At 39.2% G+C, this 17,177-nt stretch overlaps 1 protein-coding gene across 3 annotated transcripts in view; it reads right to left on the reverse strand.

Moving 5' to 3' along the window:
* sh3gl3a (SH3-domain GRB2-like 3a) overlaps positions 1–14,875 on the reverse strand; it is a 44,244-nt gene extending 29,369 nt beyond the window's left edge. For all 3 annotated transcript variants that reach the window (XM_018672091.2, XM_018672090.2, XM_018672089.2), the window contains exon 1: positions 14,662–14,875. In XM_018672091.2, coding sequence (XP_018527607.1) covers positions 14,662–14,706 — 45 coding nt within the window. In that variant the 5' untranslated portion in view covers positions 14,707–14,875. The remainder of the gene's footprint in view (positions 1–14,661) is intronic.
* Between the last annotated feature and the right edge of the window lie 2,302 nt (positions 14,876–17,177).

Consider the following 17,177-nt stretch of genomic DNA (forward strand, 5'->3'; position numbering starts at 1 on the left):
CGTAACGTTAGTCTCTCTGGTAGCTCGGCTGATGCATTGATGATGATAGCATTTGCTGATTAATGACAGTGATAGGGCACGTACGTGTGTGTGTGAGATACATTTAATTTCAATTTAATCAGCTTAAGCAGGGTTTAAATGTGCTTTATAAATAAACTTAACTTGCGCACAGTGGTGGCAATAATTTAAAGATTAAGACTCAAGTTTTAATTTTCTGTCATAAAGTCTGAGTGAAGACACTGGTCTATATTGGAGTGAGGAGTGAGGCAGGATGAACTGCATTTAGACATGGGTTAAAGTAACTTATTACATCTACTCAAATTTGTGTAATGAAGTATTTTTTATGGTACTTATACTTTATATATGTGTGTGTGTGTGTTTTGCTCTTTGGGCTACTTACTTGCCTTAACCTAATACTGCAAATAAAACAAGGTAATTATTGAGTTGTTGTAAATTGTGCTATAATACATACTCAAACTATACTATCTTTCTCATTTCATTAGAAAACAGCAAACAATGACAGGCTTCATGATGAGAAAGACATCTTGTACGCCACAGCAAGCAGCTGTCTTGACTGAGAGCATCCTCAACATGATTGTCAAATGTTAATGTTGAAACAAATCCTGTTACTGGGTTTTCTAATTTGCATTTCTTTATTTATCATTAAACAACAAAAATGCCTCTTTTTTGCACTTTATAAAAAGAAGTAGCCTACATATTTTGCAGGTGTATAGCATACATTTGTATGTATTTTTGTGTACAATTATTGTTTTACTGAAGCTGTTTGACTAACATTTACATTTTTTATTTAATATTATTTTAACAGAATATTCAAGCAGCAACCTGTTGTTTGCGCACTTATTTGCTCTGTCAGTCCAAATCTTCTATTTCTGAATAAAGGCCGAAATTAAAAATGTGTTTTTTAAAATCCGATTAATCTAAAAAATAATCGACCAATTAATCGATTATTAAAATAATTGTTAGTTGCAGCCCTAATTGCAAGGTGGTCTCTAGGTTCTATACAGTATTTGATCAGCTGTGGCTCAGGAGGAAGAGCGGGTTGCCCACTAATCGGAAGGTCAGCAATTCGATCCTTGATGTCGAAGTATCCCTGGGCAAGATACTGAACACCATGTTGCCCCTGATGTATCATCAGTGTGTGAGTGGGTGTGGATGTTAGAGCGCTTCGTGCATTGAGCAAGTGCTGTATGAAAGTGTGTGAATGGGTGAATGTGACACGTAAAGCATTTTGAGTGGTCGATACGACTGGAAAAACGCTATATAAGTACAAGTCCATTTACTATATTCCATGTGTCCTATGCATCATTCTCTCAGCATTTGGCCAGACATGTGGTATCTTAGAAGCACTCACATGGCACTAGAATTAAAAAAATAACAATGATTTCACACAGTATCCGGTCACAAAACATGCACAGGAAACAGGATTGATGAGCTGAATGATGTTAAAAAACCCAGATAAAGAGATAAAGAGTTGGATGATAATTAGGGCCCGAGTGCTAGCGTGCGAAGGCCCTTTTGTAATCATAGAAATTATTATTACTAAAATCATATTTTTGAGGGCCTAAACATGCTCAAAAACTCACAAAACTTTGCACATGCATCAGACCTGGCGAAAATTTACATCTGATAGGGGTCTCGTTCATTGGTGCAATAAAATGGCTCTATAGCTCCCCCATGTTTGCTAACTGTCTGGCAGTCATGCAGTTGCAGAACTGCGTTGTATGACCTGCAGGCGCAGGGTGCAAGGGCCCGTTCAACACTGCTTGCAGCTTTAATTCTATTTGGCTTTGTCACTGGCAGCCGCACCACTTGACTGACACTTTATCTGTCATTTGTTTGAGAGTAAAAAAGTTGTGGATCATAACTAAGTTACACGGCATACCAAAGCTACTTTAAATTCCATTTCCTTTGTGTAAACAGAAAATCTTCACTTACAGAGGTTTTCATTGCATTTGTGTGTGTCTGATACGAGCATCAAACCCTCAAAACCTAATCTGTCAAGATGGCTGCTCCTCATTGATTTGGTAGGGTCAATGAAAAGCTGACAGCTGACCCTACACTCAGCTCAATACCACGCAATACAGTGTTATCAAAACTAGGGTTCAGGGACCACTCAGGGTCCCTGGCAGGGCTTTATTGGTTCCCCATCTGGGAGATGAATAGTCTGAGTAAGATTATATCCAAGGTTCAGCTTTAGGCAAATAAGATTTAAGACTTTTTAAGACATTTTTTAATGGAAAAAATATATATTTTCAATTTTACTACAACAAAAGTAATAATCAAAAATAAATAAAGGGTGCAACAGCATCAGTTGTTCAGGTTTCAGGACAATTTTGTCCATATATGATTTTTTGAAACATAAAGGGCTGAACAACATGTGCAAGATGTGCATATCCCACAATATTTAAGGTGGTGAACCAATGAAAACCAACAGATGAAAACAGACCAAGAGTCCACAAACTGCAGCTCTAAATAGTCCACAGGGACATCCGACAGCTAGCGTGAAGAGGAGCATGAAGCTTAGGGCATTTGCTGGTGGATGTCACATTGGGCTTTGTGGCAACTGTTGTTGTTGTTGTTGTTGTTGTTGTTGTGTTGGACCTCTGTCTCTTTTAATCTGTAAACCAAATGAATTAAATAAAAACAAATAACATAAACAGTTGTCTATGTGTTGGTTGTTGATCTAGATGGACTGGTGATCTGTCTCTGGTATACACCACCTCTCGCCCAATGTCAGCTGGGATAGACTCCAGCCCCCCCACAACCCTTACAGATAAGCAGTAGACAATGGATGAATGAATGAAATAACAAAAACAAACACTGGCGCATTCCATACCTAAACAACAGGCAGTTTGCAGCTACAGACACCAGCCAGTGTCCTCATCTTGAACATCACAAACAGTATCTGAATCTTGTCCCTTGCACCAGTTGACCCGCCAACCACAACATTCTCTCTCTTACACCTACAGCATAGATCTGAGTTTTGGCATTTGTCTCCAACTCTGCCTAAAATTCCTGTAACTCAGAGAGCTTTTCGTTGTATTGTTTTCTCAGAGTGTTCACCATGTTGCTGAGGACATACAGCCCAGTTAACTAAAGTCTGCAGACAGTGGACCTGAAACCTAAGGCCTGAGGCCTGTCCTGTGAAGCAGGATTGGAGGTTTACAAGATTTAACTCTATGTGTAGGCTTTTTTCCTCTTCTATTGTTGTGGCAGACTAGACGAAGCTCCGGCGTATTGCTGCCGCTCTCATTCAAGATACTTCCATCATTGTAGGCCTGTATTCGCTATCCTGATCTGCGTAACATAATGTGAGACAAGGCATTCGGTAAACTGTTCTCATTCTATCTTTTAAATACGTCACATTTTATTATGAGATTTAAAAACTGCAGCGTTGTTACAATAAAACCTGTAGTGTTTGTGTGTCTAGTGTCTGAGAGGTCTGTAAATTGAAAAGCTTGACACTAGTCCTTGGCTGACCTGAGCCTTTCATTCAACATTTACTGTTCACACAGTATTATCCACCCAACAACACCATCAGTGTGTCTATATGCTGTACTAGGTTTATGTGGAGCCACAGCACACACACACTCTATTGTGTGTGCGCTGTAGAGGAGGGTGCTCATGGTTTTTGAGCCATGGGTGGAACTTCATGTGTTCAAGTTTCAGTATGTGCAGGAAGGAAGAGGCAGCAAGCATTCTAGCAGACACTGCATTGTTTATGTTTCCCTTTAAGCCAGTCAGACAGATGTATTTAACTCAAACTTACTAAACCATACAACATTGCTCTATTTCGGGGAATCAAAGCTTGACGGTTGTTCCAGGAGATTCATCTCCTCACAAACTGTCAGAGTTATCAAGCTAGAAAAATAATCCAAGTATTTACAAAAAAATCAATCAAGAAAATCAATTAATCTTTTTAAAAGAAAAAAAAAACACATCAGACAGGATGGCATGACATTATTGGATTAATCCTTCTTCACCATGCCTGGGTTAAACCTGTCATTCCAGGTAATTGTCTCATTAGAGGGCTGTCCAGAGGACGGACACACTTGTCTGTTACCATCAGTGTCATTAGTTGATGTGCCCTGGCCAGAACTAATGTAATTATTATTCCTTCTGTCAGGCAACACTTGGAACATAAGTGGAACACTGAACCATAATGACACCTGGTAAGTAAGCATGACATTTACTTTTGCAGACCTTACTCTGAGAAAACAGGATGCAAGGGGGGGTTCATGGAAAACCATCAATTTTCATTTCACTTTCATATTTTTTTCATTGTTTTTTTTTCAGCATTTCTTTTACTTATTTGATATTTGACAGCGAAGTGACAGACAGGAAACACAGGGAGAGAGAGGAGTTGTATCACATGCAGCAAAGATCCCTGACCAAATGTGGCATGCATGGTAACGATTTAGCTTTAGTGCTGTGAGACTTATGTTTGAAAATAAAAAGCTAGCATCTTGAGGATACATTAGCCACTACTAGCATAACACAACTGAATCTCTGACTGAGCCATCAAAAGCTGAGTTGCACTGGGGATATTGTAGGTGCCAGGTTTTGACAAGGAAGAAGACTGCATGGAATAAAAATGACAATATCTGCAGCGTATAACTGTATTAGTGTCACATGTAAGCATAGCTGTTAGCGGACAACCACATACTGCAAGTTGACAATAATAATCTGGTAATAATGACAAAATTCTATGACAGTTAATGAAGACTGACAACCACTATTGGCAACCACTCACCAGCTTAGCCTCAGTGCTAAGATAAGCTTAATAGACTGAGAGGATGAGATGTTTACTCAAAATCCTGGAGGTTCTCATTCAGAACTTTTAAGTTGATGACAAAGATGACAAAGAAATCGATATTTTTAAAAATATATAACTGAAAGATTCCCACAACTGCTCTGATGCCATCATAGGGTCTTTCTGTAGAACTGCAGAAAACCTTTTGCCAGAAATTTTTTTTTAATTCTTTTTGAATTTGTTAGTTTGTGACTAATGGAATTACAATTAATTAGCTACAGCTGATAAATTCTGCCAACATTATTTGTCATTTCAACCAGTGAAAGCAACACTTGCAAATCTCAATGGAAGCTTATTACCACAATGTCTTGCACATTGATCTTTGCTAATATAAGAAGAACTACAAACTAAAAGCTATTAGAGATTAGACTCAGAGTTGAACAAATCCAGGTATCCAGGTGACTTTGAAGTGGAACCACAATGGAGACTGCTATTGGAAAGCATCCCTTCTCCTTTCTGCTTTCACTCTTTTACCTTGTATTGTATACCTTTCTGCCAGGGACCCTGAATTACAAACAAATAAGGTCTGTTTTTGGAAGATTGCGTGTATCTTCTCCCACTGTTTTTCAGTCCAGTAAGTTCTGCTTCACCACTCCATTGTCCCAAGTCAGACGCAATATGTATTTCATGCCAGCTACAATATCATTTCCTCAAATGATTACTTCTGCTAATGTGTCCCACAAATGCCTTTCCAGTGTGACCAAAGCTGCTTTCAAACATGCACTGCAATCCTGAACTTTCACTGAGATTACCTGGTGGAGTTGTATGTGTGAACACAAACGTCCAAATCAGTTGGACTGGACATTAAGCAGACTTTACCCTGCCAGCTCCCTAGTATAAAGTCCATTTAATGTCCTATTGAGGTCACTGTCTGGAGAATTCACAGTGATGCAGTCAGGGCCGTTTTTTGCTATGGCCAATGTGGGCGACCGCCCAGGGCGCAATCTATGTGAAGGCGCACGAGGGCACAGCGCCCTCAAAAAACAAAACAAAAAAAAAAACCTCAACTCAAAACAAAGCTCGCCAGTTTTCTAGACTGCCGCTCATTTCCATGTCAAGTTAGAGGAGTGGGCGCTGGGGCGCCCTCATTGAGAGTTATACAGGTTGTGTGTGCATGAAGAGGCAAGGGGGAGGGGGGCGAGGGATAGACTGATGCCAGGCCACACAAACTGCTTCCAAATCAATTGTATTTCATAATTAACATAGACCCCTATGCCTACACCTAACTGATTGGGTTATGTGAAAAATGTAAAAAAAAAAAATCATCTACGTAAATTTGTTTACGTCACGTGACTCCAGACTCCGGTTGATTGACGGGTGAACGGACGGTGTTGGAAAAAGGTAATGCGAAAGGTCATGTTATGATGTCGAGTCTTAAATGAAGATCGTGGATCAAAGTAAAAGGCCAAAGAAGCCATCAGGTGCCCAGTGCCTAAAAGAAGAAAAGAAGAAGAGGAAAAACAGGCAAAAGAAAAAGATATGCATATTTCTATGAGTGATGTGAGTGACAGTAGGCTATAGGCTAATAAATAGCCTATTTTGTGCTCCATAGAGTTGCCTTTTTTTTTGCTTTCTTCAGGGATTTCTCAAACATGTGCAATTTATATACTGTATTTTATTTATTGATCTTGTTTTTTTTCTGTTCTTGTTACTTTTTTGTATTTAAGATTATATGTAATAAAATAATACAAATAATAGAATATATTGTTGTGTTGGTGGCGGGGTTTGGGGGTAAGTCCTTTTTTTGTGGGGCTGGGGGGGGCGAATGCAATGGGCATGTTGATGATGTTTCTATCCTCTCTCCTACAGGGGCACTGCATTTCCAGTAGGTGAGAACACATCTCACATGGAGATTGTCCAATGTTTCATCCAACACTGAAATGTGAAACCACCAGAAAACAGGGTCTTTTCTCAGTGGAAAAGAAAAGTTACTGGTGTCATATTTCTTTCCATGAGGAAGTTTCTATGATGACATCCTGTTTCTGTAAATCATGTATCAGGGTCTCACTTTGTACCACCAACATAAGCTGATCCACATCACTGTGAAGCCGCACATGATGATGACTTGTTGAAATGATAATGAGTTGAAAAGCTGTCTGCCAGACCACCAGGCAACTGTGGCTTACTTCCTCCATCACTCCGTCATTAAAGATGGATGGATTCTTTTCACTGAGGAGTCACATATATCTCTGTCTAGTGGCGTTTTGTTTCTCTTGCAGGGAAACTTATGTTAACAAGGTACTATTACAGAGAAAAGATAACTAATGTTGCAGGTGTGCATGTGATGAAGACAGCTCAGACCTTTGCTCTGAACTAAGCACAACAGACTGTTCAACTGATAGATGAGCTTGGTTTTTAACCTAAGTTTATATGTACTATGCGGGTGACGTGACAACTAATTGACAAATCGACTTAAATTGGCTTGATTAATTGACTTCTAAAAGTAATCAAAATGCCTATCCCTACTGGGCACAAATTTCATTCTCACTACTTCCAGTTTCACTGTAAAGATCTACACTGCCTTCACATTTAAGCACAGTTTTTGTGAATTACTGCAAAACATGCTGAGGTAGTGACATGGCATCAGCAGTAGCATCAATGTTATCTCAGTGCAGCAAATGAATGGAGCAGAAGCATTAATCTGGTTTGGTTCAGGATAAATCATGTCTGTCTGATACCCAGTCCACTCAGAAAGATCAGTATCTGCATTTTATGCATTCTTTGGAGAGTAGACAGTAAAGACAGGTCTCCAGCCAGATTAGCAAAATTAGAAGTTATTGCGGGATGAGCTGGCCCTAAGTTGTCTACATGTAATAATTAATCTGCAAATTCATAAGTCATTTTAGGTAGCAAATATCAAGTGTTGAAACATTTAATTATATTTACATTAAAACTTGCATAATACATCATTAAATTACCTACAGAATGGGGGGGTAACAGTGTTACGACAAAACCACCCAACTATAAATCTGCCTATATTGATCTTAAACTTAAAATAATGAACTAAATTTGAGGACCTCTGGTTTTGTAGTCAAGTGAAGTGAATTTAAAAATTCACAAGAAGCCTTCATAAGAAGAAGCTGCAGACACAGAGAAAAGGTGAAACCACCAAGTGCATCCCATTCAGATAAAGTGGAAATCACAGTGGACAAAGAGAGACTCTGTAACTGCATGTTTTTAAGACACTGCCACAGACACAGATGTTAGGAGTATTAGCCATAAAACTGCACCGACAGTGGGTTCCACCTGTACAAATGACTGTGGACTTTGAACAGTAAACTGAGCAGTGGATGTGAAAACAACAACTGTGCTGTTATCAAGTATAGATAGACAGAGGAAGGACAGACTGGGTACTCAGGTAGTAGCTAGGTCTTGTGCGTGAGTCACCAAAATGTCAGATCACAGAACACCAGCAACAAATGTCCTTAGACCTTCTCATATTCACACTCCCACTCAACTCACATTACTGTTCTTTAATTTGGATGACTGTTGGTATCATGAACAATTATACAACTTAAAGCTTAAACTGATCATTATTTTTGTTGTATCCTATTGTTATATACACAAAACATACCAAAAACTGTAAAAACTCTTCCCTGTTTCCAGACCTCCGACTCATCCCTCACACCTCCATCCCATCCATCCCAACCTTTTTCAGTGATTCATGTAGGTCAGGTTTTGTGCTTATTGATTTCTTGAAGTTTACTTACAGAAGAACTCCTTAATTGTCAGCATGCCAAGAATAAAGTTAAACGCTCCTCTCAAGCACTGTGTCAACAGAAAATGACAACGGGAGGACAGATATGTCAATCAGTGATGCCCTGCAAAACAATTAATGGAGTGAAACTGAAACACCAATTAAGTCTGACTGTCAGGCCAGCTCCAGCTCCCCCTTCAATAACTGAACCCTGTCATCAACCGATGCTGTTCGCTCCCACACACACATACACACACACACACACACTGGGGCATCAGCCACTTTATGCAGCATTGGTCTGCTCTGTTTTGTACTACAATTTGCCACATTAACCTGTTATGTGCCTTAAGTATTTATATTTATTGACCTGTTGCTGTGTTGTAGGCGTTTATTTTTTGTATTTATTCTTAAATACTTATATATATATTTTTCTATGTGTATACTATTTTTGATGGTTTTCCTTGCTGCACTCTGGGTCTTGGAGTAATGCAATTTCAATCCTCTGTATGTGCATACATATGGGAGAATTGACAATAAAGTAGACTTTGATTTCGACTGTATTTATCTGCCTTACAGTTCACACACACAGCACTTTACAACCAGAAAACTTTACAACCAGATCTTGTTTAAAATGATCAAATCACAAAACTAACTGTGGAGTTAGATACTTGATGAAAACAGGGGGCAGAGTCACTCCGATTCTCTCTGGTCTGGGGTCACGTGAGTTCTACCTGCTAAGAGCTGCATGTCTGTCATGAGAATGGACACAGCTAAAGCTGAAACTACTGGCGTTATGACGAGTTAAAAGCAGCTGACAGAGAGAGATAACTGAGCTATGACCAAAACGCCAACTTTATGTCCGCAGTGTTTCCACTATACATATTTTGTAGTGGCGGCACACCATGGGAAAGTTATTGGCACTGATATTATAAAGTTGCAAACGGAGGAGAAGGAGAGAGAGAAGGAAGTTAGATATGTACTTGTATTTTGTATTTTCTGTGTCCTGTCATTCCCCTTCAAGTTCAGCATTTGAAAAATCACCACAGGCAGCAGTATGACCAATGTAAAGTTACTGCAAAGAAGGAAAGAGAACATAGTGCTACTGTTTGTTCTGTGAGAACTGTTCTATGGATCATTATGTGTATGTTCTATACCATTTATTGTTAGAATAAATACATTGTGGATTCATATATTTTCATTCTCATCCTTGGATTAGTACACAGAGCAGTTAATATTTCAATGATCTCTTAGATGGTGATGATCCATCACGTTTTACATGTATGTAGTGAATCCTGGACTGAAGCTTGCCAATGTTCCAGTGCCAGACACCACAGAACACCCTCAGAGGACCAGTGTCCATGCCCCGACAGAGCTGTTTTAGCACAGAAAGTAGCTAAGGTTTGTCCAAACAGATGGTAAATTTGTCGCTAGGTGCTTTTTCAAAAAAAGTAAATGTATTAACAAAAGAGTTAAAAGTTACTAATACTTCCCAAGAGCAACGGCCAATAAGCCAACCAACCAACGGGGTAACTTAATCACTTCAGTCAGTCAGTCAGTCATTCATATTTACCTCTCTAGTGCTAGACCAGTGCTGTGATCAAAAAAGAGATCTTTGTTTCACAGAAAGAAAAATTTAACTGAAAAATTTAACTGGGACATTTTCAGTTGCAGCAAGACTTTTGTCCACATTTGTTTGTTGGACTACTTGTTAATTACATCTAGCCCAGTGTAATTTAGTGAAACGTTAGTCCATGGGCCAAGAACAAGTCACTTTATGCCTTAATCAGACAGAGATAGTAAAGAGAAGACAGGTAACTTGGGAGCCAGAATCCTAGAAGGATCCTATCCAGATCTGAATTGGGAATATTAGAGTCCATGGTCGATGTCTTTACCCCAGGGCCATGGGGTACCCCCAAACAGAACTTAGACTTCTCTGCTCTCACCACTTCACTTATCTATTGAAATTATTGTTTAAAAACTTATCTCAAATAATCAAATGAGACAAAATTATTTTCGACAGTGTGGCAAGCAAAAATGCATCAAAACATGCGAGGAGTTGCTGCCTCTCTCTGTTTTCTATCACTGTAAACTGGAGAAAACTCTGAAACATTAACCATGAACAAAAATGACTATTAACTGAAGCCACAACTTAAAGTTCCAACCTACAGAAAACAGTGCAGTGGCAGTTTTCTGCTTCATGCTTGTTTGGACAAAGCACACCTGATAATTATAATAATATTGACAATGATTCTGTGCCACATGATGTTCCACTACATTTCCCTTGCCCCTTCACCAAAAATAGAGGAAAAAGATTCAGATATGTTTGAAATTTCAGAAACTGTCTATGTTTCCCTTTCCAGTTATCATCTGCCAGTTGGGTTTATTACTACTACATAACTACATACTGTCAATATTATTATTATCTATTCTGATACATCTGCCCTATGCCCTGGTCACTGTCCAATTTCTGCTTCAGGAAGCAGGTAAAATACCAAACAGCACAGTACATGACATACACTTCTAAAAATGGATCTTTTGTAGGAATGACAAGGAAGATACAGTCCATTATTTGCAGATACTCTCTTACTGTGTTTCCAGTAGCAGGAAACCAGTGTGGGTGACGTAAATGTTATGCTCTGAATTGTTTAACGGCATTGGCTCTGACTTCGCATGACTGCATGACTCAGAGAACAGCAATCAAACAGGTACCAGGTACACATGAAATCACTGTCCACAAAACGAAAAGCATGTATTTCATTTTTCCCACGTTTACTGAATAAAAAGAAGTGAGAGTGGACAACATCCTCATGTTAGAGACCTCACCTCCATGTTATCTCATGAAACCGGCTGTGAAAGAGAAACTGTGTGTCTAGTTCAATGTGCAGTTACACTGATCAAAGTGTGGAGGGGATCACACACCGCAACAACAGTGCAGACACACTAACAGGAAGTGGCAGGTTCACATTTAACTTATGCACATGGGAATAATTTCACAAGTAATCTGATATATGACATTCATATTCCTCTGCCTAAACCCAGATGCCCAACATAAGACATTAGGTTTGACTGTTAAGTACCATAGTTTACCATTAGTGTCAGTGTTATGCTTGTCGGTCCCTAAACCACAAACACATTTAGCAATTGTTTTCTTCACATGATTAGAAGAAACTAGATTTTTAAATAAATAAATAAAACTGTTGAAATTTGCTACTGTGCTGACACAGGACTTAACGACCACATCTTCATTCCACAAAAAAAACTAGCTGAATATATTTGATAAGGGAATCAATAGGGGTGTAAATCACAAGCATCATCACAATAGGATATTATATCGAATCAATGGACACAATCGATGTTAAGGCTGTTCAGGCTGTTAAGCTGAAGCACTGTTATTCCAGGGTAAACTGTCGTGTTCCCAGCTTCAGTGTCTGAGACTTATACAGTTCAGACACCTGACAACACCACCATGTCGCATGACTTTAAAACCTTGCGGGAGTAAGGCAATTGTCGTTTTCTGCTCAGTTTTCTGCAGTTGCTTTTCTCCGGCTGCACCAACTTGAAGCTGCCACCTCCACATCAACAGCACTTTGTCCTGATTGGCTTAAACCTTCATTGACATGCATGACCTGTAGTACGTTTTTATTCTAAAAAAACTTGATCAGTTAACTCGTTTGGTTATCTCTCCCCAAGCTGATCTCATTTATTTCATCTCCTTCCTCTGACAGCTCATGTTTTACATCTGTGCACCAACACTGTAGTTTTAATTTCATGATAGAAGCTGTTCATCAGTTTAGTTAAGGAATTTGTAATAATAGAAGAAGTAAAGCCCTTACAGGTCATATATTTTATCCTTAATAATTCACCTGTTTTTGCTCTCCTGGCAATATGGTGGCGCATGTTTTTTTTTTTTTAATTCTCAAGTCTATGGTTCTTAATAAAACAGAAAAAAGTGATCTCCCCATATGTTTCAAAGTCCACTTGCATTGTTTTGAATTTTGTAACTTAATAATTTATTTGTCATTCAAGTTTTCTTAGAAACTGTGTTAAAATTTCATCTCGTCTTGTTCTCGTGAACCCAATAAAATTTGCTATTTGAGAATTACATTCTCTCAAACTATGATCTGAGTACAAAACAATTAGTTATTCAGACATAGCATGAAGATTTACAAAGTCAGGATAAACTGTCAAAATGACTATAACTAGTGTCCTCATACTGCCTGATCATCACAGTCCAGATGAGAAAAAGTGCCTAGATCATAAAATTCCTGATACAGTGGTCTAAGGGCACGTGCCCATAGAGCGCCAGTGTCTTAATTCAATTGTGGAAGGGCACAGCATGGAAGGGCCCCACCACCACCAGCGGACCTCTCTGTGTTCCAGCAGAGAGTGCTTCATGTCCTCAACAAAGATGTTGAAAGCTAATGTTTGACAGTGGTCTTTAATAATTCCTAAAACAGACAAAAACAAAAAGTTTTATATGTTACAGTTATCACTTGTCTCAGCTTAGGGAGCTCATATCTTCAGGTGACTAATTATCATGTTATGTCGCCAATAGGACACATCCAGGCCTGTACACTACACTGTGTGTGTGAGTGAGCCATTGTTGCCACTGAAAGGCAAGAAAAAAAAGAAAGTGCACAATTCAATAACTATAATATAATTCATAAATAATTCTGTGTTTTCACACAGAAAGACTGACCAGAGCTAAATAAAAGTGACTATGCTCAGTAGTAAACAGAGCATTTGATGGACAGAAGAGAAAACAGTTAGTTGTTCTTGAAGCTCTGTACAACAGCCCAAACCCAAACCCATTATTTTATGGTTGGCTAACGGAACCCCTGTATGTCCAATGGCCAATCTTCACCAGGCTACATGTGTGACATGGAACATCTAATAGCAGGACAAGAAGTCTGTATGGAAAACTTCCTACATAACTCCAGTTTAATCCAATTCATTTCCACCTGAAAATCTGCTGTTAGCTCTTAATTTTTCAGCTAGTGTTCTTTAAAGGTAAACAAAGCTTAAACCATTTCTAAATCATTGAGAGCCACAGATGATTTGGACAAACACGTGATCTCACAAATGTTACTCACAGCCGCCCACTATGGTGTATTATGGTGGCAAGAGGCTGTGGGAACAACAGGCCAATCCATTTTAACTGATATTTTGATGAATAATGTTTAATCTATTGAAGAGCACTGACTGCATGCCCAGATTAAACAGTGCAACTTTGTGTTTGAAGTTGTTATGATAAGGAGGTCTGTGTCAATTTTTCAGATGGCCCCATGTCATCCTACATCCTACTTTAAATTACAGTGAGTTGCAGCTATGACAAGTTTGAAACACTTGACCAATCTACAGAGGACAGCTCAGTTAGTTTGGTTCTTGTGTAACGATTTTTCAAGAAAGTGGTCAAATTAGACCACTGGATGATCAGACTACACACACTCGCTAAATAGTCCTAATACCCAGATACCACAATTCTATTGGAAAACTGTGCTTGCATGAGGTCTCAACGAGATAGGACCACGTAAAACAGCAACAGAAATTCTTAGATGCAAGCGTGTTCTAATGTACCTATCTTAAAATATTACGATATTTGTTTATATTCAATAAGAAAATATATTCATTTTTCCACTTTCTAAAACGGTTCCCCAACAGTATGACACAAGTGTTTCCCACTGATACTGGCTTGGGAACAAGAAGCAGGTCAAACACTTGAAATGATATTAAAACGGTGAGCTGCGAGATGAGGAACTTGGGCGTCAATAATAGTGCCGAAACATCCATGGGAGTTCAATATTTCGAAAACGCTCTCGAATTAAGTCATATCAGTAATGCGTGTTTGTATTTATGTGCCAACATACAGTAAATCTTCATATGTTTCAACGGAGTTTGGTGTGACGTTGTCTCCGTACAACACGAACTTATCCGGATGAAAATAACCTTAAACGGGGCTTAAAATGTCTCCAAACAGTCTCGGAATCGGCGTCGCGACCCACCATAGTTGAATAGTTGGCTACTTTAATAATTTTATAATCAGCTGAAGCCTGATTTTGTTTACCGTTAGCTGCAAACACACATCCAATCAATTGTTGTTATGAACGAGCAATAACAGGCGTCTCCATACCTGACTGGCTTTGTGGAACTGTTTCTTCAGCCCGGCCACAGACATCTTGCAACGGGAAGCGTTTCACGTCTGGCGAAAATGTTCCGTAGAAGCACTGAATGAAACTGGAAATATCAACGGTAAAGAAAGACCGAGTCCACAACACTGCACTCATCAGTCAATACCGCTCAAGATTGAACCAAGATGTGAGCCGAGTCAAGTTCACACCGGAAAGTTTGACGATACCGGAAATAATTCTATATTGTCATAAAAATAAAAGCGCCAACTCAAACTTAAAAAAAACAATTCATTCGTATTTGTTTGATTGCTTTTTGTTCTGTTAACACGAAACGAAGAACACGAATGGTCTCAGTGAGAGAAAAAATACAGTTTCTCACCATTTTCCTTTAATCTCCAACTATGATTGTAATATTCCATAATTTATCTCCACCACAATTTTCACAGTTTCAAAGCACGGGACATCTACTTTATATGGAATAAGGATAGGCTACTACACTAACAGTGATCTCAACTTCAAATGCCTTAAAAGAAGGAACAAAAGCCTTTAGCTGAACGTAGAACGAGCATACTTATTACACTATTACGTCTATGAAATTGCTATCTTCTTGGTCCTCTTCAATACAGTTCGTTGTTTTGTTTTGTTTTTTTAGCTAATACGATACGTACAATAATATTCCTTATTTCACTGCTGCGTACAGAGTCAGTTAATGTTATTTTGTGGTAAAGTTGTCTAATTTTCATTATAAGGTATGTGTTGGAAGATTGTGTAACACTGTTCTGTGTCGTTTTATTTTGGAAGCAAGAATCGGAAATGTGATCTACGTGGTCTTGCTTAATCTATCGAGTGGCGGAGGACGAGAGGGTTTCCTGAATTGCAGAGATGTCGCCACTTCTCAAACCCCATTGGCTGACAGCTGTTCCTGCGGAGGAAACCGCGGTGGAGGGAAATGATGACTTCAAAAGCGTCGGAAATACTTAATGTTAACAGAAGTCTGTCCATACAATTTGAGAAGAAAAAAAAGCATATTCCTAAGTTCTTGATTTTTCACACAGGGTGTTGTGGAAATTTTCTCAGCTGCTGGTGAAGAATGAAACAGTGACTTCTGCCGGCCGACAAAGTTGAGCGGTCAGGAGATGGCAAAAGACCAAGAACATAGGGACATCTAGACTCTTATACCTGAGAAACGCCCCTCAAGGTGAACAAAAGGGTCCTTGATCTTATTTGCCCTTTGACACCTCTTTGCAGGGCCGGTTTTTGCTATGGCCAATGTGGGCGACCGCCCAGGGCGCAATCTATGTGAGGGCGCACGAGGGCACACGCAAAAAACAAAACAAACAAAAAAAAACTCAACTCAAAACAAAGCTCGCCAGTTTTCTAGACTGCCGCTCATTTCCATGTCAAGTTAGAGGAGTGGGCGCTGGGGCGCCCTCATTGAGAGTTATACAGGTTGTGTGTGCATGAAGAGGCAAGGGGGAGGGGGGCGAGGGATAGACTGATGCCAGGCCACACAAACTGCTTCCAAATCAATTGTATTTCATAATTAACATAGACCCCTATGCCTACACCTAACTGATTGGGTTATGTGAAAAATGTAAAAAAAAAAAAAATCATCTACGTAAATTTGTTTACGTCACGTGACTCCAGACTCCGGTTGATTGACGGGTGAACGGACGGTGTTGGAAAAAGGTAATGCGAAAGGTCATGTTATGATGTCGAGTCTTAAATGAAGATCGTGGATCAAAGTAAAAGGCCAAAGAAGCCATCAGGTGCCCAGTTTAGAGAAAGAAGGAAAATTATGTGAAATTTATATATTGTATTTTATTTATTGATCTTGTTTTTTCTTTGTTCTAGTTACGTTTTTGTATTTAAGATTATATGTAATAAAATAATACAAATAATAGAATATATTGTTGTGTTGGTGGCGGGGTTTGGGGGTAAGTCCTTTGTGTGTGTGTGTGTGTGTGTGTGTGTGGCTGGGGGGGGGGGGGGGGGGGGGGGGGGGGCTGGGGGCGGATGGTTCGCCCGGGGCGCAAATCTAGCCAGGACCGCCTCTGCCTCTTTGTCTGCCTCCAGACGTGGCACCCCACCCCTAGGGTGATCTTTCACACTTGGGGTATCCTACAGAATTTACATCTCGGTGAGAATGTAAGTTAGCAGTCTAGACATCACAAATAGTTACAAGAAAAGAATTTACAATTATAAGGGTGATATCAGTAGGTTTAAAGTCTATTTAAGAATTGGTAGGCGGTCGATTGAAGCGTTTTTTTGCCCCCAAAACTATATATTAATTTTATGTTATGGAAATAGTATTTCCCGGTGATTGAGTGGAGTTATAAATTAGCATGACACTGAAATACTCAAGCAAAGTACAATTACCTTAAAACAGTGGTTATTGGCAATAGCTATAGGACGTTATAGTTCATTCTTCATAGTAATGATCATTATCATCGTTATCGCTATTGTTTTATCATGTTGAAGTTCAACATTATAGTTCAACAGTTGAACTATAATGTAA

Source organism: Lates calcarifer, unplaced genomic scaffold (assembly GCF_001640805.2).
Source record: "Lates calcarifer isolate ASB-BC8 unplaced genomic scaffold, TLL_Latcal_v3 _unitig_950_quiver_259, whole genome shotgun sequence".
Lineage (NCBI taxonomy): Eukaryota > Metazoa > Chordata > Actinopteri > Centropomidae > Lates > Lates calcarifer.